The sequence below is a fragment of the Crocodylus porosus genome, unplaced genomic scaffold (genome assembly GCF_001723895.1).
Source record: "Crocodylus porosus isolate Cpor-Errol unplaced genomic scaffold, CroPor_comp1, whole genome shotgun sequence".
NCBI classification, from domain to species: Eukaryota; Metazoa; Chordata; order Crocodylia; family Crocodylidae; genus Crocodylus; species Crocodylus porosus.
The window spans coordinates 40,080,752-40,097,306 of record NW_017728906.1 but is presented as its reverse complement, the minus strand read 5'-3'; the positions used below and the strand labels follow the sequence as shown (position 1 = coordinate 40,097,306).

At 42.7% G+C, this 16,555-nt stretch overlaps 1 protein-coding gene across 5 annotated transcripts in view; it reads left to right on the top strand.

Moving 5' to 3' along the window:
• Positions 1-375: 375 nt before the first annotated feature.
• The window catches only part of BRWD1 (bromodomain and WD repeat domain containing 1), a 94,045-nt gene continuing 77,865 nt past the window's right edge, over positions 376-16,555 (top strand). For 3 of the 5 annotated variants that reach the window (XM_019528947.1, XM_019528950.1, XM_019528946.1), the window contains exons 1-8: positions 419-509; positions 605-663; positions 779-808; positions 905-964; positions 4,127-4,277; positions 7,734-7,832; positions 8,457-8,617; positions 9,272-9,493. In XM_019528947.1, the coding sequence (XP_019384492.1) occupies positions 437-509; positions 605-663; positions 779-808; positions 905-964; positions 4,127-4,277; positions 7,734-7,832; positions 8,457-8,617; positions 9,272-9,493 (855 nt within the window). In that variant the 5' untranslated portion in view covers positions 419-436. Of the gene's footprint in view, positions 510-604; positions 664-778; positions 809-904; positions 965-4,126; positions 4,278-7,733; positions 7,833-8,456; positions 8,618-9,271; positions 9,494-16,555 lie in introns of all 5 variants that reach the window. The other 2 variants (XM_019528952.1, XM_019528948.1) reach the window with 2 other exon arrangements.

Sequence of the window (16,555 nt, the reverse complement as noted above, 5' to 3'; positions counted from 1 at the left end):
GTTGCGCATGCGCCAGCAAGCCCCTCCCCCCGGTCTTTCCACAAGCGCATGCGGACTCGCACCCATTCTCCTCCTCGGTCTCACTCCTTTTGCGCATGCGTCCGTCCTCAACAACCCCCTCCCTTCCCGCGCGTGCGCGCTACCACCCTCCTACCTCCGTCGCGACGCAGCGTCAGCGCCGTGGCAGGCCGTGATGGCGGTCGGGCTTAGGCAAGGCTGAGCTCGCGCGAGAGTCCCGCGGAGGGGAGAGGAGGGGCGGCAGGCGCGCGCACAGACACTCTCTCACACATACTCACACACACACACACACGCGTGCGCGCGCACAGGGCGGGGGAGGGGGAGCGAGGCCGGGAGGCACCGAGAGGCCGCAGCCGAGCGGGGCCCTGCCTGCGCCGGACGTCTCTCCCCGAGCCCCAGCCCTGCCGCCGCCCCAGCTATGGCCGAACCCTCGTCCGCCGCCGCCGCTGCCTCTTCGTCGGGCCGCGCGGCCCGGCCACTCCTCGAGTCAGGTAAGGGCCGCCGCCGCCATCTTCCTCGTCATGATTATGAATCGCTCCCCCCGGCGCCGGCCTCACCCGCCTGTCCTGTGTTGTCTCCCTCGCAGAGCTGTACTTCCTCATCGCCCGCTTCCTCAGTGCCGGGCCCTGCCGCCGCACCCTGCAGGTGAGTGTCCGCTCCCCTTCCCGCGTCCGCTGGCCGGGGGCGCGGGGCGCACACCTCCCACAGTGGGGGGGACGGCGCTGCCCTGCCTTGATCTCCGTGTGTGTCCATCCCGCAGGTGCTGGTGCAGGAGCTGGAGCAGCACCAGGTGCGTGAGCAACCCCCCTCAACCCCTACCCTTGTAACGGCTGTGGTTGTGCTGTGCCCCCCGGCTCATGCTGCCCCTTCTCTCTGCCCCGCACAGCTGCTGCCCAAGAGGCTGGACTGGGAAGGCCGCGAGCACAGCCGCAGCTACGAGGACTTGGTGAGTGGGCTGGAGGGTATGTGGGGGGGTGGGGGGTAAGCAGGATGTTTATTTAAAGCGGGGTTCCTGGCAGAACCAGTTGGCAGCTGGCTTGTTGCAGTCCCATGGGGTTCCCCTGCTCTGTGCTGCCGCTTGGATTGGGTGGGGTTTATTGTCCACTTGGCTTCCACCTGCAGCCTGGGGGTGGAGTGGGAGGTTGGTGGTCTGTTGACCTGGCAGGGTTTAGCCAGGGCATCTCCCCAGCACCTTTATTTGGGGGGAGGGGGGCAGCCTTGTAGCTGGGAAGAGAGCCTGCTTGTTAGGGGTGATTTGTTTGGCAAGGGAGACCTGGTTCCTCCTCCTCATCAGGACTTGCTGTTGTAGCTGGTTGGAGGGTGGCTTTGGGTGCAGATGCACGGGGCAGCAACATGAAAGCAACTGCAGTTTATTCCTCTTGTCAAGCAAGGAAGATTTCACAGCTCAGTGCCTGCTTGTGGGTTTTTCTTTCCACTCTTATTTAACACCCACCCCATGTACATACGCATTGCTTGTGCTTCCCCTTTGATTTGCTGCATTTATGGCTTGCATGCAGAAAAAGGGCTTGATGAGGGAGATATGATAGATAAGAAAGAGTCTACAGATATGTTTTATTAGACCAACTTGGAGGTGGGGTGATAGTTTCAAAAAGGATACTATGTTACCTGGAGTGCAGAGTGGGTGACTCCTTGATGAAGGCAAGGTAGCCTGAAGTTGGGCAGAAGGGTAGGGATGCACCTTTATAAAAAGTTTGGTACAACAGGCATAAAACAAAACCCTGAAGAAAGAAGAGGCCCCTTACTTTTTTCAGTTAAATGCAGTGTTGCTTGTAATTGGGTCTCAGAACTGTTTGGAGACAAATTGTTTCATTAGATGATTCATTTCAACTGAGCAAATGTTATATTAATGTCAAAAGTCCAATCCACCTTAGCAGCTCTAACTTCAAGATTTGAACTGAGCTTAGCTGAGCTTTAAAGAAAACAATAGATCTGTTTTTGTAAACGTGACGATTCTGGCAGATTCCTTGTCTAGTCTCTTTAGACTTTAGATATTCTTCATGTGTCTGCATGTGCATGGGATGTAGGTTCTGAGTTGTCATATGCATTTATGTTCCTTGTCTTCAGTCATTTCAAAAAAGCCATATGGCAGTAATATTTCAGAGTATGAAAATTTTATATTTAAGTTTTTACTTCTGCTCTTTGGGTGCAGTGTTTGTGTTAGCAAGGTAGTTAGTTGCATAGATTGCAGGCAGATATTTAAGGCCTTATCTTCCAATGAGCTATGTAGATGTTTTGCTGCTTAGTATTTCTTATGGAATCTGAGCTAAAGAGTTTAACAGTAAAATGAAAACAAACTCACATTCAGTGAATTTCTTCTAGCAAGGCTTGTATTTGGTATTTAAGATTATATGAGGATGTCCCTTTTCTGAAGAACAGTTTTCTCATCTGAGTGACTTCTCAGATGTCTTTCCATCCCTTCAGAAGGCATGTGAAATAGTTCTTCAAGCAGTGGTGAAAAGACTTATACTGAGTCTGCTGAGTAGTAGTTAGTAGTCTGGCATATTTTGGCTGGTTATGCTACCATGTTCAGGTATGCTTAGTTGTACATTAGGGTTGATTAACTGACTATTTTCTGATGATCAAATTTTTCAATTTGGGTCAAAAATTGCAAATATGTTATGGTTTAAGTTGAATGTTTACAACACCTGGATTTTTTACAAAAATGACTTCTATTCATTTGTCACAAATCTTTTAAATTATGGTAAATGAAAGAATTTTTTTAAATGATGTTAATTTGTTCTAGTTGTGTTCTGATTATACTTGATTTTTTATTAACCAAGATGATACACAAACATTATTTTCAGCTTGATGCAAGTGTCTCACACTTGCAGGTTCTTAGTGTTTCTGTCTTCTGGTTTTAAACATTGTATAGGATGTTTCTATTTTACTAGAAGTTATTTCTGAAGTACAAGAAGAATAATGTATTAAACTTTTTAAAACTATTTCTAGGCATACTTTAATTTTGGGCATAATTTAAGTTGGCCTTGTCCTTTTTAAATATAAAAGTCAAGCTCAGGGTTTTGTTTTCAGTAAGTATAATTCTCCTTTTCTACCTATTAAGTATGTATTACTGTATATGTGGATACTGCCATTATTTCAGTTACTCTGGCTGATAAGCTCACTCCATAATCGAAGTTTTTATTTTTTTTTTAAATCTATTCAGGGGACTAAGTTTAGACTGGCCAGTGAACTTGGTTACACAGGCACTCAGGCTTGAATACCTGACTGTTATGCAAATACTTGTCTTTGCCGCATCATTAGTGACGTAGTTTTGCAATTGATGTTTGGAGAGAATACAAAGAGTAAAATGCACCTGATCTTTTGGTTGAGAGATGTGATGTACATGCATATTGTGTTCTGATTTAACAGCCTCTGAGAATCCTTCATGCTAAATGACACAAACAGAGGGACCGTGCATTGTGTCAATGCAAAGTTTTTGCTATTTGAGTTCAGGGGGAATAGGATTGGTGTGACCTTTCACTGTTTTTTTTGAAGAATCTAGTGGTCTCTTGAGAGAAGCTGTATAGATCACTCTAAGCCTGTCAAGATGCAATAGTTTTTCAGTTTGTGCAGTGCTTGTTTAACAGAGCTACTATTATACATTCTTCTTACTCTTGAGTGCAGTATAATTTTCTGTGATACATAATAGACCAAAGGACCAGGTGCAGATGCAGTAGCTTTTTTTGGTGTTACGTTGCTTAAATTGGATCAAGAGAGTGACCATGGAATATGATTGCATCATATAGAACTAAACCACTAACACATGTATGCATAGGAAGCAAATAGTGCTACCACTTTCACCCAGATTAAAAGCAACTCTTTGGGGAAATTATTTTCTGCAAAGAAAATATTGACTAGATGATGGGTACGCAAAGACACATGAATACACCTGATTTTCTTGTAGTGAGATGCTGGTTTCTTCTTTGCTATGGCATTTAGTGGGGAGTTCATTACTCTAGGAATTAGTGTGTAAAGACATTGCTTAATAAAATCTGGTCAAAATTTATTTTAAAACTACAAAGTGAAGTTGTGCAATCATCTGTTCTACATATACTATGTATTTGTTTTAAACTTAACTTTCTATCAGGTCTTATCCAACAAACATGTGGCTCCAGATCATTTGTTGCAAATTTGCAAGCGTATTGGCCCTATACTGGATAAAGAGATTCCACCCAGCATTTCGAGAGTGAATTCCCTACTTGGGGCAGGGAGGCAGTCATTGTTACGTACGGCAAAAGGTATGGTTTGGCTAAATACTTATTTGTGTAATACATTTTTAAAAATCTGAGTGCCTTTTCCCAGGATGCAGGTAATTTGCCTTTAACCCACTGCTCCTTTCTCAGAAACCTTTTGCGCCTATGAAGACTAGTATGTTGTCGTGCTATTTCAGATTGAGTTGGGAGGGTGAATTTTAAATATTCAAGTCCCCTGATTAAAGAATTATCTTTTTAGGAGTTTCCTTTTATTTAGACAAGGATGGCTACTTCTTGAGTTCATCTTTAGAAATATGTCTGAGAAATGGCTATTCAAGAGAATTCCTTTAAGTTTTTACAAGTCAAAATGTAAGAGTTTAACATGACATACAACACAGTAGGCAGGCAGTGTAAATTTTTATTGGTCACTGTTCTTCCTACGTTCTCAAATTCCTTTCCTAGTTCCTGATTGAAAGAGCGTACAGTTTGCTGAAACTCAGTGGATTGTATCTGTGTCTTTACACAGGGTATGTTCGTGTCATTTTTACAAGCATTTGAATTTTAGGGGTGTGTCTACCTGTTCTCAGTCACATCAGTGATTGCTACAGCTTTTCTCGCCTACACTTGGCTACTGTCATAGCCATTTTGTTCATTGATAAACTTTGTAGATGTGATCCATGCCTTTTGTTACTTCAGAATCTGCATTGAGGTACGCAAGGCACTTATTTTAAGAAATGTGCTTGCTGATTCAATTTCTGAGCAGATTTAGGGTGCATCTCTACCTCCAGGGATGGAAGGGTAGTCTGCTGGTGTTAGGTGATGAATGTTTAAATATTGACTAATAGTTATTTTTATTAGAATCTAGCAACTGGCTTTCCCTGTAGGAAAGTCTCCATGTATGGTAGCCCCACTTTTTTGCATTAGTCTTCACAAACTGGGAAGGACAGGAACACAAAGCCTAACCTGCGGTGCTGTATTCCTTTTGCCTTTAGTGGTTTGAGTGACCCTGGTCTAAACTCTAGTAGAAAAGACTTCGTGTTTCTAACTTCCAGGTTGGGATGCTCTGCATCTTCAGAACATAGAGTTCAGTTGAGACTTTGTCACTGTTTCTCCAGAAGATAACTTCTTTAGCAGAAGGGACACAGATAAGCCATACAGTAAGGACAGCTTGCCCTGACCAAGGTTTCTGAGGCCTGGAACACATCTACTGATACAGTGTGGATTTATGGGCAAGGCAAGAAAAACCTTCCTAGTGCTCAGAATACAGTGTTCTTGCATAAAAAGCCTTTGCAGTTTGTTAGCATGCTATGACACTTCTGTCATCGATAATCTAGGTATCTTTCTTCCATGTCTGTTGTTGGAGGGCCTGTATAAACAATCAAGCTCTACGAATAAGTTGGCGAGAGAGCCATTTTTGCTAGTAGATGGAAAAAAATTATAAACTTCAAGCAATTTCTTATAGGAATAACTTTATTTGAAACGGTAGCTTCTCTTGGAGTTTTTTGGAAATGTTTTCATTCCATTAACCTTCATAGACTTATCAGAAGAGGCTTTAGCAGTTGTGCGGTGTAACTTTGAATTCATAGGTGTTAGGGTTGGAAGGGACCTCAATAGATCATTGAGTCTGACCCCCCCTGCATAGACACGAAAGAGTGCTGGGTTCAGATGACCCCAGCCAACCTCTGCTTAAAGACCCCCCAGGGTAGGGGAGAGCACCACTTCCCTTGGGAACCCATTCCAGACCTTGGCCACTCTAACTGTGAAGAAGTTCCTATTAATGTCCAGTCTAAATCTGCTCTCTGCTAGCTTATGGCCATTATTTCTTGTGACCCCCAGGGGCACCTTGGTGAGTAGAGCCTCACCAATTCCCTTCTGTGCCCCCACGATGAATTTATAGGCAGCTACAAGGTCGCCTTTCAACCTTCTCTTGCAGAGGCTGAAGAGGTCCAAGTGTCTTAATCTCTCCTCATAGGGCTTGGCCTGCAAGCCCTTAATCATATGAGTGGCCCTTCTCTGGACCCTCTCCAAGTTATCCACATCCCTCTTGAAGTGTGGCACCCAAAACTGCATGCAGTATTCCAGCTGCAGTCTGACCAGTGTTGGATAGAGGGGAAGTATCACCTCCTTGGTTCTGTTTGTCATGCATCTGCTGTAGCAAGTAATGATGATCAGTGTGGTGTGGATAAAATTTCAGTCTTTGGCTTCCAACTCCTCCCTCAACCCAGATCAAAAGAATGACTAGATGCATTGGAAGCAAGGATTTATTGACAACTTTTATTTGACCAACTTTAATGCAAGGAAGGAAACTTGATGCCCAAAACTTGTCCAGTGGTTCTCCCAGCTACAAACAATGGGTCCAACAAAAGGTGTGACAAAAAAATCCATATGCTTTCTGGACCATCACCCACTTCATCCCTGCTACAGCGTAGATGTTTGAGTTGAGCTGGCCATGTTGGCGATTTAGTCTTATGGGTCACTATGTGAATAAAATCCTGAGTTACATCTGAAGTATTGTCATGGATGCAAATGATGATCGCTGAATGTCAGCAACCTGCAACACTACCTTCCTTGTACAAGCTTCTGTAGTTATTCTGGGACCTTGCGGTGGATTAAGACATTCTGTATCTAAATGCCAGCCCCATTTTTACTTTTCTCAGTGTTCACAAGATAAACAATGTGGTATTAATTAGTTTGCTTTTTGAATGAGAGAGCAGATTGGGTTCAATCAAAATAAAATACTATAACACTACCTTCTTGTTGTTCCTCTGGTTCTTCATACCAACCAAGCCAGAACTAGTCAAGCAGTATCATTCTGTTCATTTTTTGTAATGAATGCAAAGGCTTTGGTTTTAACTCTAATTGTGTATGGTTGATGCTACAGAGTACCAACCTTACATCAATTGGCAAGAGCTTTGTATTCTTTAAATAGAGCTTTCCTGTGCGTGCATACCATCTTAATTTTTAAGCAGCATTGAAAAGATATTCTATATTATGAACTTGACAATTTACATAGTAAAGAAAGTAATGAATCTCCATTAATTGGAACTCAAACTTTTGGCAATTTCAGCATGAGGCATGTGAAGTAGCTTTTAATAATAAAGCTTCTCCTTTTCCTGTGCTAACACTTGTCTGTTTGTGAAAAGTTTCACAATGCTTTAAAAAAAATCCTTAGGCAGAAAACGAACCTATACAATTTTATACTTTTCCAATATTTTCAGGTAAAGTAAAGGTAGAATGGATATGTTTGTACAAACTATAGTGACAGCTGTTTAAATGTATTCTCAAACTTAATGCAGCTTGCAGTGTTATCTCTTTGAGATTCTAGATTCTTTCAATTCTTATTTCCTATTATATTTTAATACTGTAGGCTTTACACCGTTTGACAAACTCATAATTATTGTTGCTAAATTTTATAAAGGATTTCAAAACAATGGCATGTTTGGCTTTTCCAAAGCGCAGTACTACTCTACTTTCATGTACAACTGATATTTTATTTTAAAGATTGCAGAAATACTGTTTGGAAGGGCTCTGCCTTTGCAGCTTTACATAGAGGAAGACCTCCTGAAATGCCTGTGAACTATGGGACTCCACCAAATCTTGGTAAGTAGGTGAATTTAATTGTGCTGTCTTCTGCAGTAATGTACAGTATAAGTATGAAAACTGCATTTAAGAGTTAGCTTTGGGAGTTTTCTTGTAGAACTTTCAGGTTACTTCAGTGAAGTCTCATGAGCACAGAAGTCTGCCTACGTAGAATTCATTATATGAGTAAGATGTTAGTTTCTACATCAAGACTTTTTTGCCAATAAACAATACTAAAAGAAATGTGCTTGTGGTGTCTGCAAATCAGTGGTCTTTGGCAGCACACTTTTAATTTTATGAAAGTACATAGCAAAATACAAGATAGACGATACTGTCTTTATTTGTACTGTTTGGATTTTTTTAAATTGGAACAAAATTAAAACTTGTCCCACTTCTAAATAATACTACTCAAAAAGCTCAACAAGCTCCGGAACACTTATGAAATTGTTTGTACAAGCCAGAGTGTCACTTCCTTAAATCCAGTAATCTACTGACTGTAAAAGTAAGATTGGCTCCCTGCATGAGATCTGTTTTTATAATTATCTATGCCTCCTACAAATAATTTTTTAACTTTTGGTTTTTCAGAGTAAAATTTTCATTCTTCTGCTTTCCCCTGTTAATCTGTCCATGGTGTTTCTCTTCTAGTGGAAGTGCATCGTGCAAAACAAGTGACTGGATATGCAAAGTTTAATGCTTCATTTCCAGGAAGTATGTATCAGCACATAAAGATACACAGGCGGATTCTAGGCCATCTCTCTGCAGTTTACTGTGTTGCATTTGATAGGACTGGACACAGAATATTTACTGTGAGTTGATGCTTTTAATGCAGAGCTTCTGGAATTAATGCGGGGAAAAGAACACATTATATGCTCAGTATTATCTCTGAAATGTTAAAGCTACCAAGTTTAAACGTGCGGCTAATTTGTTCTTTCACAAAATTTAAGTAAATTTAGGCATAATTTTAGAGCTGGAATTTTTGTACTCTGAGCATTATGAATAATTAGGTACTGATATCTTTCATTTATATGGTTGTCTTTGGATTGGCATGTTTCTTAATAAAATGGTTGAGGGTAAGTCTGTTGCTATGGAAACAGGTTCTACCTAGTTGCTATGGCTTTAGGGATTTGGTGGTTTTGGGGAATTGGTGGTGATAAAGTTAAATGGGAACATCACACATTTTTCTGCCCTCTCAAATATGTTTTCCCTTTTTTTTTTTTAATTATACTTTGATTGTCTAATACAAGATTCTGTAAGCTATAGATGCATCAAAACCATGTTTACACATTTTATATAATTTTCCACTTAAAATGACCAAATGCTGATTCCACAGACAGTGTTTAACTGAAGAAAATCTGGACTACCAGACTTTTGAAAGAGCTTGGTTACTTCTTAGCATAAGGAAACACGGTATTTTAGACATTTTTGAATTTATACCAAACTTGGTCACCCTTTCTCTTTAGGGCTCGGATGACTGCTTGGTGAAGATATGGTCAACACACAATGGCCGGTTACTTGCCACTCTACGAGGCCATTCAGCAGAGATTTCTGATATGGCTGTTAACTATGAAAACACTATGATTGCAGCTGGAAGTTGTGATAAAATGATCAGGGTGTGGTGTCTGAGAACTTGTGCACCAGTGGCTGTTCTGCAGGGACACACAGGGTCCATTACATCTTTACAGGTACGTGTCTAGTAATGGGTGTTCTTCTTTCTCTTGTAACAGTTCTGTTGCCAGCATCTAGTAGTTCACAAATGTTAAAGTAAGTATGAATATTACACTGACAGCATAAACTATAAATTAAGTAGTTTATAAAAACATGTTTGCAGTCTTCAGGGTAAATAGAAGGAAACTTTCTGACTTGGCAAAAACTTTATTTTGCTCTTCAAGAATTCATGGTTTTAGATAAAATGAGTGTTTTTGTCAGATATGAATAAATGGAAAGCAGAGTTGAAATAGCAGCAGCAGATTTTACTGTGCATTTTTCTAATATGGTAAAGAAAATCTGGGAGTCAGATGACTTTTTTTTTTTTTCTTCTTCTCTCGTTTATCTAACATACATCTGACACTTCTAATTAAATTAGAGGTGCACCAATACATCGGATCCGTACTGAGATAAGGCCAATATCCAATATAGATCATTTTCTTTAAGTGCCTGATAATTGGGCCAATAAATGCCCATGCTGTGTGCAGCTGCAGTGCAGCATCTAGGCAATGAAGACACAGCCCATAGCATGGAGAGCTGCCTCCAGCTGGTAATTTGAGGGAGAGGGAAGAGGTGTAGGGGGGCAGATCAGGGCCCTGTTGTGAGGGAGGGAGGGGCAAGTGCTGCCCTGGCACGTGGGTGGGGGATAAAGCCTCAACTCATTGGGTTGTGGAATGGAGCAGGGCTTATCACAAGGTGGTATCCACCAGCTGCTGCTGCTGTCACTTATCTGGGAGGGCACAGTGAGGGCATGTGCCCCTGGATCCGCGGGGGGTGGGCTGGGCCTGGAGCTGTTTTCAGCAGAGCTTGGGGTGGGTCGTGGTGCTGTGGGGGGTGAATTTTGGGGTGGCCGCAGCCCCCCTGTAGCTCCATCTTAGTGGCTCTGCTCCCTGCCCAGGCCAGGCTTCTCCGGGAACAAGCCCTGGGTCTGCATGGGGCCATCTGGGGCCAGGGCAGTTTCTGGTGGAGCCTGGGCTGGGGGATGACGCTCCTGGGAAGGGGCTACAGGGTGGGCTGCAACCACCCCAACATTTGCTGTAACCCCCTCATAGCCCTTTGCTTCCAGCAGCACCACCACCTGCCCCATGCTCCGCCTGGGTGGCTCAGGCTCTGTGGGGAAACAGCTCCGGCTCCAGCCTGACCTAGATCTGGGGGCATGTGCCCTCCCAGATGAGTGACAGTGGGAGCTGGCAGACCAGCCGCAGGTGGTGGCGGGAGCCACCTCCACTTCCCACCACGACCCCCAGACATTTTGCAGCTTCGTCCCCGGTCTGCCCTCCCTGACCTGGGCAATGGTTGTCCCTGTCTCCCTCCCTCACGGTGGGCCTTGATCTGCGCCCCCCATGTCCCCTCCCTTCCCCCTTCTATGCCCCTTCTCCTACCACATCAGACTTACCTGCTGCAGGCAGCATATTGGATCAGTATTGGCCGATATGTCTCCTTAAATATCAGCTATCAATATTGGCCTCAGAAATCCCTATTGGTGCACCCCTAAATTAAACTTCTTCAGAGGTGGCTGAAGGACACTGAAATCCCATAGCCACTGCCACTTCCAGCTTTTCTTCTGTTTGCATCTGTGAGATGTCTGTCCAGGCAGGACTGCATGCCTTTGAGGCTTCCAGCCAGGTCCTGGCTTGGTGCTGTGTAGACTGCAGTTTGCAGGTTCGTTCCAGTGTCAGCCAAGTGAGGAAGTGCCTGTGGTGAACGGTGCCTTCTGGTGGTGTCCCTCAGGGAGAAGGCAAGAGAGCTACAGGAGGAGGTAGGAAAGCTCTGAAGCATCCTCTGCCATGAGGACGTCGTTGATTCCAGCTGGAAGAAACTTCTAGGACTGTGGAAGAAGGGCTGCCACAGGCGGTTCTAGAAAAGAAAGAGGGCATGGACTCCCAGGAAGGTGGAAGCTTGTGACCTCTGGAAGCAAAAGGGAAGTACTGATTCCCTACCTGCAGCAGTTTGCCTGGAGAAGAGATATCAAGTGCTAACCTGGAAAACAGCTATGGAGTGCTAGCAACAGAGGTGGAGGAGTATATTCCATTCAGCCCACAGTAGTGAAAGAACAGGATAAGAACTGTTTAGAAAAGCTAGACATAAAAGGTGTGGGGCCAAATGTAATGCATCCAAGGGTGCTGAGGGAGTTGGTTGATGGAATTGCAGAGCTGCTGGCCATTATCTTTGAACATTTTGTGGCTTTTGGAAGAGGTCCTGGATGTTTGGAAAAGGGCTGTTATAGTGCCCATCTTTAAGAAAGGGAAGAAGGAGGATCCAGGGAACTGCAGACCAGTCAGCCTCACTTCAGGCCTCAGAAAACATGGAGCAGGTGCTCAAGGAATCCATTTCTAAGCAGTTGGAGAAGAAATTGATCGGGAACAGTCAGCTTGGATTCACCAAGGGCAAGTCATGTCTGACCAACCTGATTGCCTTCTATGATGAGACAATTGGCTCTGTGGTTGTGAGGAAAGCAGTGGACATGATATATCGACTTTAGCAAGGCTTTTGATATAGTCTCCCACAGCATTCTTACAAGCAAGCTAAGGAAGAAAGTCCGAATTGAATGAATGGACCATATGTAAGCTGGATGGAAAGCTGGCTGGACCATTCTACTCAATGGGTAGTGATCAGTGGCTCGAGTCTAATTGGCAACTAGTATCAAGTGGAGTGCCCCAGGGGTTGGTCTTGGGGCTGGTTTTGTTCAATATCTTCGTTAACAATCTGGAAGATAGGATGGATTACAATCTCAGCAAGTTTACAGATGACACCAAGCTGGGAAGTAGTAGACATGCTGGAGGATAGGACTAGGATTCAGTGTGACCTAGACAAATGGAAGGATTGGGCCAAAAGAAAACTTGTGAGGTTCAGCAATGACAAATGCAAAGTCCTGCACTTAAGGCAGAAGAATCCCATGCACCAGGACAGGCTTGGGACCAACTGGCTAAGTAAGTAGCAACTCTGTGGAAAAGGTCCTAGGGGTTGTGGTAGACAATAAGCTGGATATGAGTCGACAGTGTGCCTTTGTTGTGAAGAAGGATAACAGCATGCTGGGCTGCATTACTGCAGCATAGCTATCAGATTGAGGGAAGTACTGTAATTATTCTGCTGTATTCTGTGCTGGTGTGGCCACATCTGAAGTACTGTTTAGTTTTGGGCTCTCCACTATAGCAATATGTGGACAAGTTGGAGAGCGTTCAGCAGAGGACGCTTGAAAATGGTTTGGGGGCTGGGGCATACGACTTACAGGGAGCGGTTGAGGGAACTGGGTTTATTTAGTTTAGAAGATAACACCGAGAGGCAATTTGATAGCATCCTTCAAATACTTGAAGGTTGATTCCAGTGAAGATGGAGCTAGACTGTTCGGAGTGGTAGCAGATGCTAGAACAAGGAGCAGTGGTCTTGAGTTGCAGCAAGGGAGGTTTAGGGTGGATATTAGGAAAATCTTTCTCACTAGGAGGATGGTGAGGCATTGTTTCAGAACAGGTTATGTAGAAGTGGTGGAAGCTCTGTCCTTGGAGGTTTTTAGGGCCTGGCTAGACAAAACTTTGGCTGGGATGATCTAGTTGGGAATGGTCCTGCTTTGAGCAGGGGGTTGGACTAGATGACCTCCTGAGGTACCTTTCAACCCCAACTTTCCATTATTCTGTGATCTCCAGCTTGTTAACTGGCAATGTAACTCCAGGATTTTGGCTGATGGTTTGTGTTTTAAGAAAATGTTTTGCAGTGTATATTGTATAAGTATATTGTAAGATTTTCTGACATGGAGGAGTGTCTGATCTTTTTCTCAGTTAAGCATTCCAACATAGCAGATTGCAGAAAACATGTTTGAATGTTTCAGCCAGCTAGCTTGGTGTAAGGAGTAGCACCTGTTGGGGTAACCAAATGAATCGGGCCCCAAGGTCACAGTGGGCTGGGGTGGCGATTGGAACATGAACAGGTGGGATTAGTGGCGATGGAGTCTGAGTGGCACGGAAGCGTATTTGGTTCTTAAACAAGGTGGAATTTATTAACTTACGCTTGGTGGAGCGTAGGCGATTCTTCGGTTACAGTAACGAACGGATGAATGAGCAAACAACAACAAAGGGATCTGTTGGCCCGCAGGGTTCCGGAGTGAGCCCTTGCGTTCTGCCGCGTGAGGGATAGGGGCGGCTGCCCACTCCTTAAGTCCCAGGGCTGGTCAATAGCTCATGAAAGGAACCACGAACAGAACAAGAACTGTAACTCGCTGAGACAATGGAGTCGTGACGCCAGTCCAACAGGGACAAAACAGGTCGAGCGCGATGCCAAAGTCGATGGAGAGCGATGCCGACGGTCGGTGTCAGAGGGTGTAATAAAGTCGTAGCCAGTGGATGAGAGGTGAGTCGGGTTAATCAGGATCGTGGTCAAGACCAATGCCAAATGCCAGTCCGGTAGCCAGACAATCAATACGAAAATGAAATCGAATGAATCGCAAAAATCGCAGATGTGAGGAGACCAGTGGGCCAATAAGCCCTCCTGAGGAGCAGTCCCTGTGAGAACAGCCTCTGCTCTCAGGTTGAATCTCTCTCTGCAAGACAGTCCCTGCCAAGGCAGCCTCTGTTCACAGGTTGAGTAGGTCTCTCTCCTCTCTCTTTCTTGTCTCTCTCTTCCTCAGGGAGGGGCTCATCAAACTTTTATACCAATTTAGTGGCCAATCCAAACGCTCCCCTTAGAGAAATTTCTAGTCCAATTATGTCATGCTGCAGATGAACTGAGCATGTGTAGGATCAGGCCTTATGAGTAACTGAGCATGCCTCAGTGGAGAAACTAGGTCAGCGCTGACTGACAGGTCCTAAGGTCACCCAGGGGGCACATGCTGGGCACGCTGTGGAATTTTCCATTCAACTCCCTGTGTTGTCAGCATTTAATCAAAAATTTTGCTCTGACAGTACCCAGTCAGCCTTATGAGGCCAGCAGAAATTGCAAAACTCAATTTAAAAATATTTGAAGATTCTAGGCTAATTAAAATGAGAGAATTTGGGTAAAAAACCATTTGTGTCAAACTGCACAAAGCAAAGAAGACTTTCATTTAGCTGTAGTACTTAGAGTGATGATAGGATGCAGTAGTATTAGCTAGATACTTCATGGTAAAGTACTTCTACTTTCTAATTGGAGAACCAAATCTGAGAGAATTATACTTTAAACCTAGAGCTGGTAGCACTTTTAATACCTTTGAAGAAGTAATTTTAATTAATACTTTTAGTATTTGGACACTGATCACTTTTTACTTAGCTTTTGTATTACTTTTCAATTATTGAAGTCATTTACTCATCAAATAAAACTTTAGTGAGCTTTTCCTGGTTCAGGGAATTGTGTGTTAGGTTGAAAGGTCACATTTACCTGTCACTTTAATCTTACGAGTTTGTTCAAACTCTTTAGCTTTAGCATGACTGACTTGTTACAACAAATTTGAACACTATTGGCGTATTTGCAAAAGTCAGAATTATCAGACTTGAGTACCAAATTTTCAAGTGCCTAAATTTATAGGTAAGGTTGTAATGAAAGTTGACTTAATTTTTGACATGCTGAGCAATTCTGGCTCCCATTAAAATCAGTGGTAGAACAGTTTTGGCCTCACTTGAAAGAGTACCTGAAGACAATCCGTAAAGACAGTGAATGATACTGTCATTTCAGAACAGCTATGTTAATATCAAAAATACAAAACAATGAAGTTCCTTTTGGCTGGGATGGAGCAACAGTTCTTTACCCACCTTGTTAATTATTACTTGAGTTACTTCTTGTCACTTACTGTTGTTAAGCATTGCCTTCCTTTTTGCTTTAACAATGGGAGTAGACTAATTTCTCGTATATAAGGATGTTGTGAGTATTTTATGGTTTATTAGGCTTTTCAAAAAAATGCTGCTTTGGCTTTAAAAGCAACAGTTTTTATATTCTCTATCACTATAAAGTTTCCTAAAACAATTTTAAAATTGAAATTTAATCTCACTGTTTCGTAAAGAAAAGTTTTTTGTATTTGCAATAATATTTCAAAAACTCAGTTTTTTCTTGGCACAAGAGCCAATATATCTTGTTTGGCAAGTAAAAATGCACAGGAAGATCTTATATTTCAAGTTCTGCCTCATTTAAACCTTGTAACTCTACCTTCAGCAAATCCATCAGTTTGTTACTAAGCAGAAGAATCACTTAATTTGACACCAGTGCTAGTAGGCTTGTTTTATAGGACTGGGGGGTGGTAGATTGGCTACTTGCCACATGCTCTTTGGCTTTAAAAAAAAAAAAAATTAAAAGTTCTCTTGATTGCATTTCGTTTTCAAGATCTCTGCTGTTGAGGTTCCTCTTTACTCCTACTGTCTTTATGGTGCTTGCAAATCATTCTTTACCAAAGTATTTACTTGTAACTGTTAATGTACAGAGTATGAGTAAGCTAGTGGATTTGCTGAGTGTCTGTAACTGCAGTTGTACTGAACTTTTCTTGTTGACTATAGGAGAACTTGACGTTGGTGCTGCTTTTGCAGTGTTGAATTAGGGGCTTTTGTGTTGGGAGAAGAGTTCAAGAAAGGTGTTAACCATTATATGTCCTGTGTAGTTAGTTCTTAAAGAAGTAGCCATCTGCATAATACTTGCTCAGTATCTTTAAAGAAAAGAAATACTAACCTGAAAACTTACACATATAGAACACATATTTTTTTATATGGTTAGATAGTAGTAGTTTAAACACTAGTGTGTGACCTACTTAGAAGTTTTAACAGGTGTGTGTCTAGTGAAAACTGCCTTCTGCTTTTTCTAGTACATTTTGTTTTCTATCTAAATCAGTTCTCTGAAAAGCTTTCAGTGAACAGACGTGGTTAGTTCAGATGATTTCTTTTAAGCCGAAAAACATCACGCACTTGTTCTTCAAAATGTAGTTATGACAGGAGCATAGGCAAACCTAATATTAAAAATATTTTGATTCAAACCTGTTATTTCAAGATCTATAGCTTTTGTCTTTTGTCAAAAAATTAATTTCAGCTATTTCTGTAATTCAGTTTAGAATTATTCAAAGTTTTAAGCTTAACCTTTTACAAGTTCACATTTTT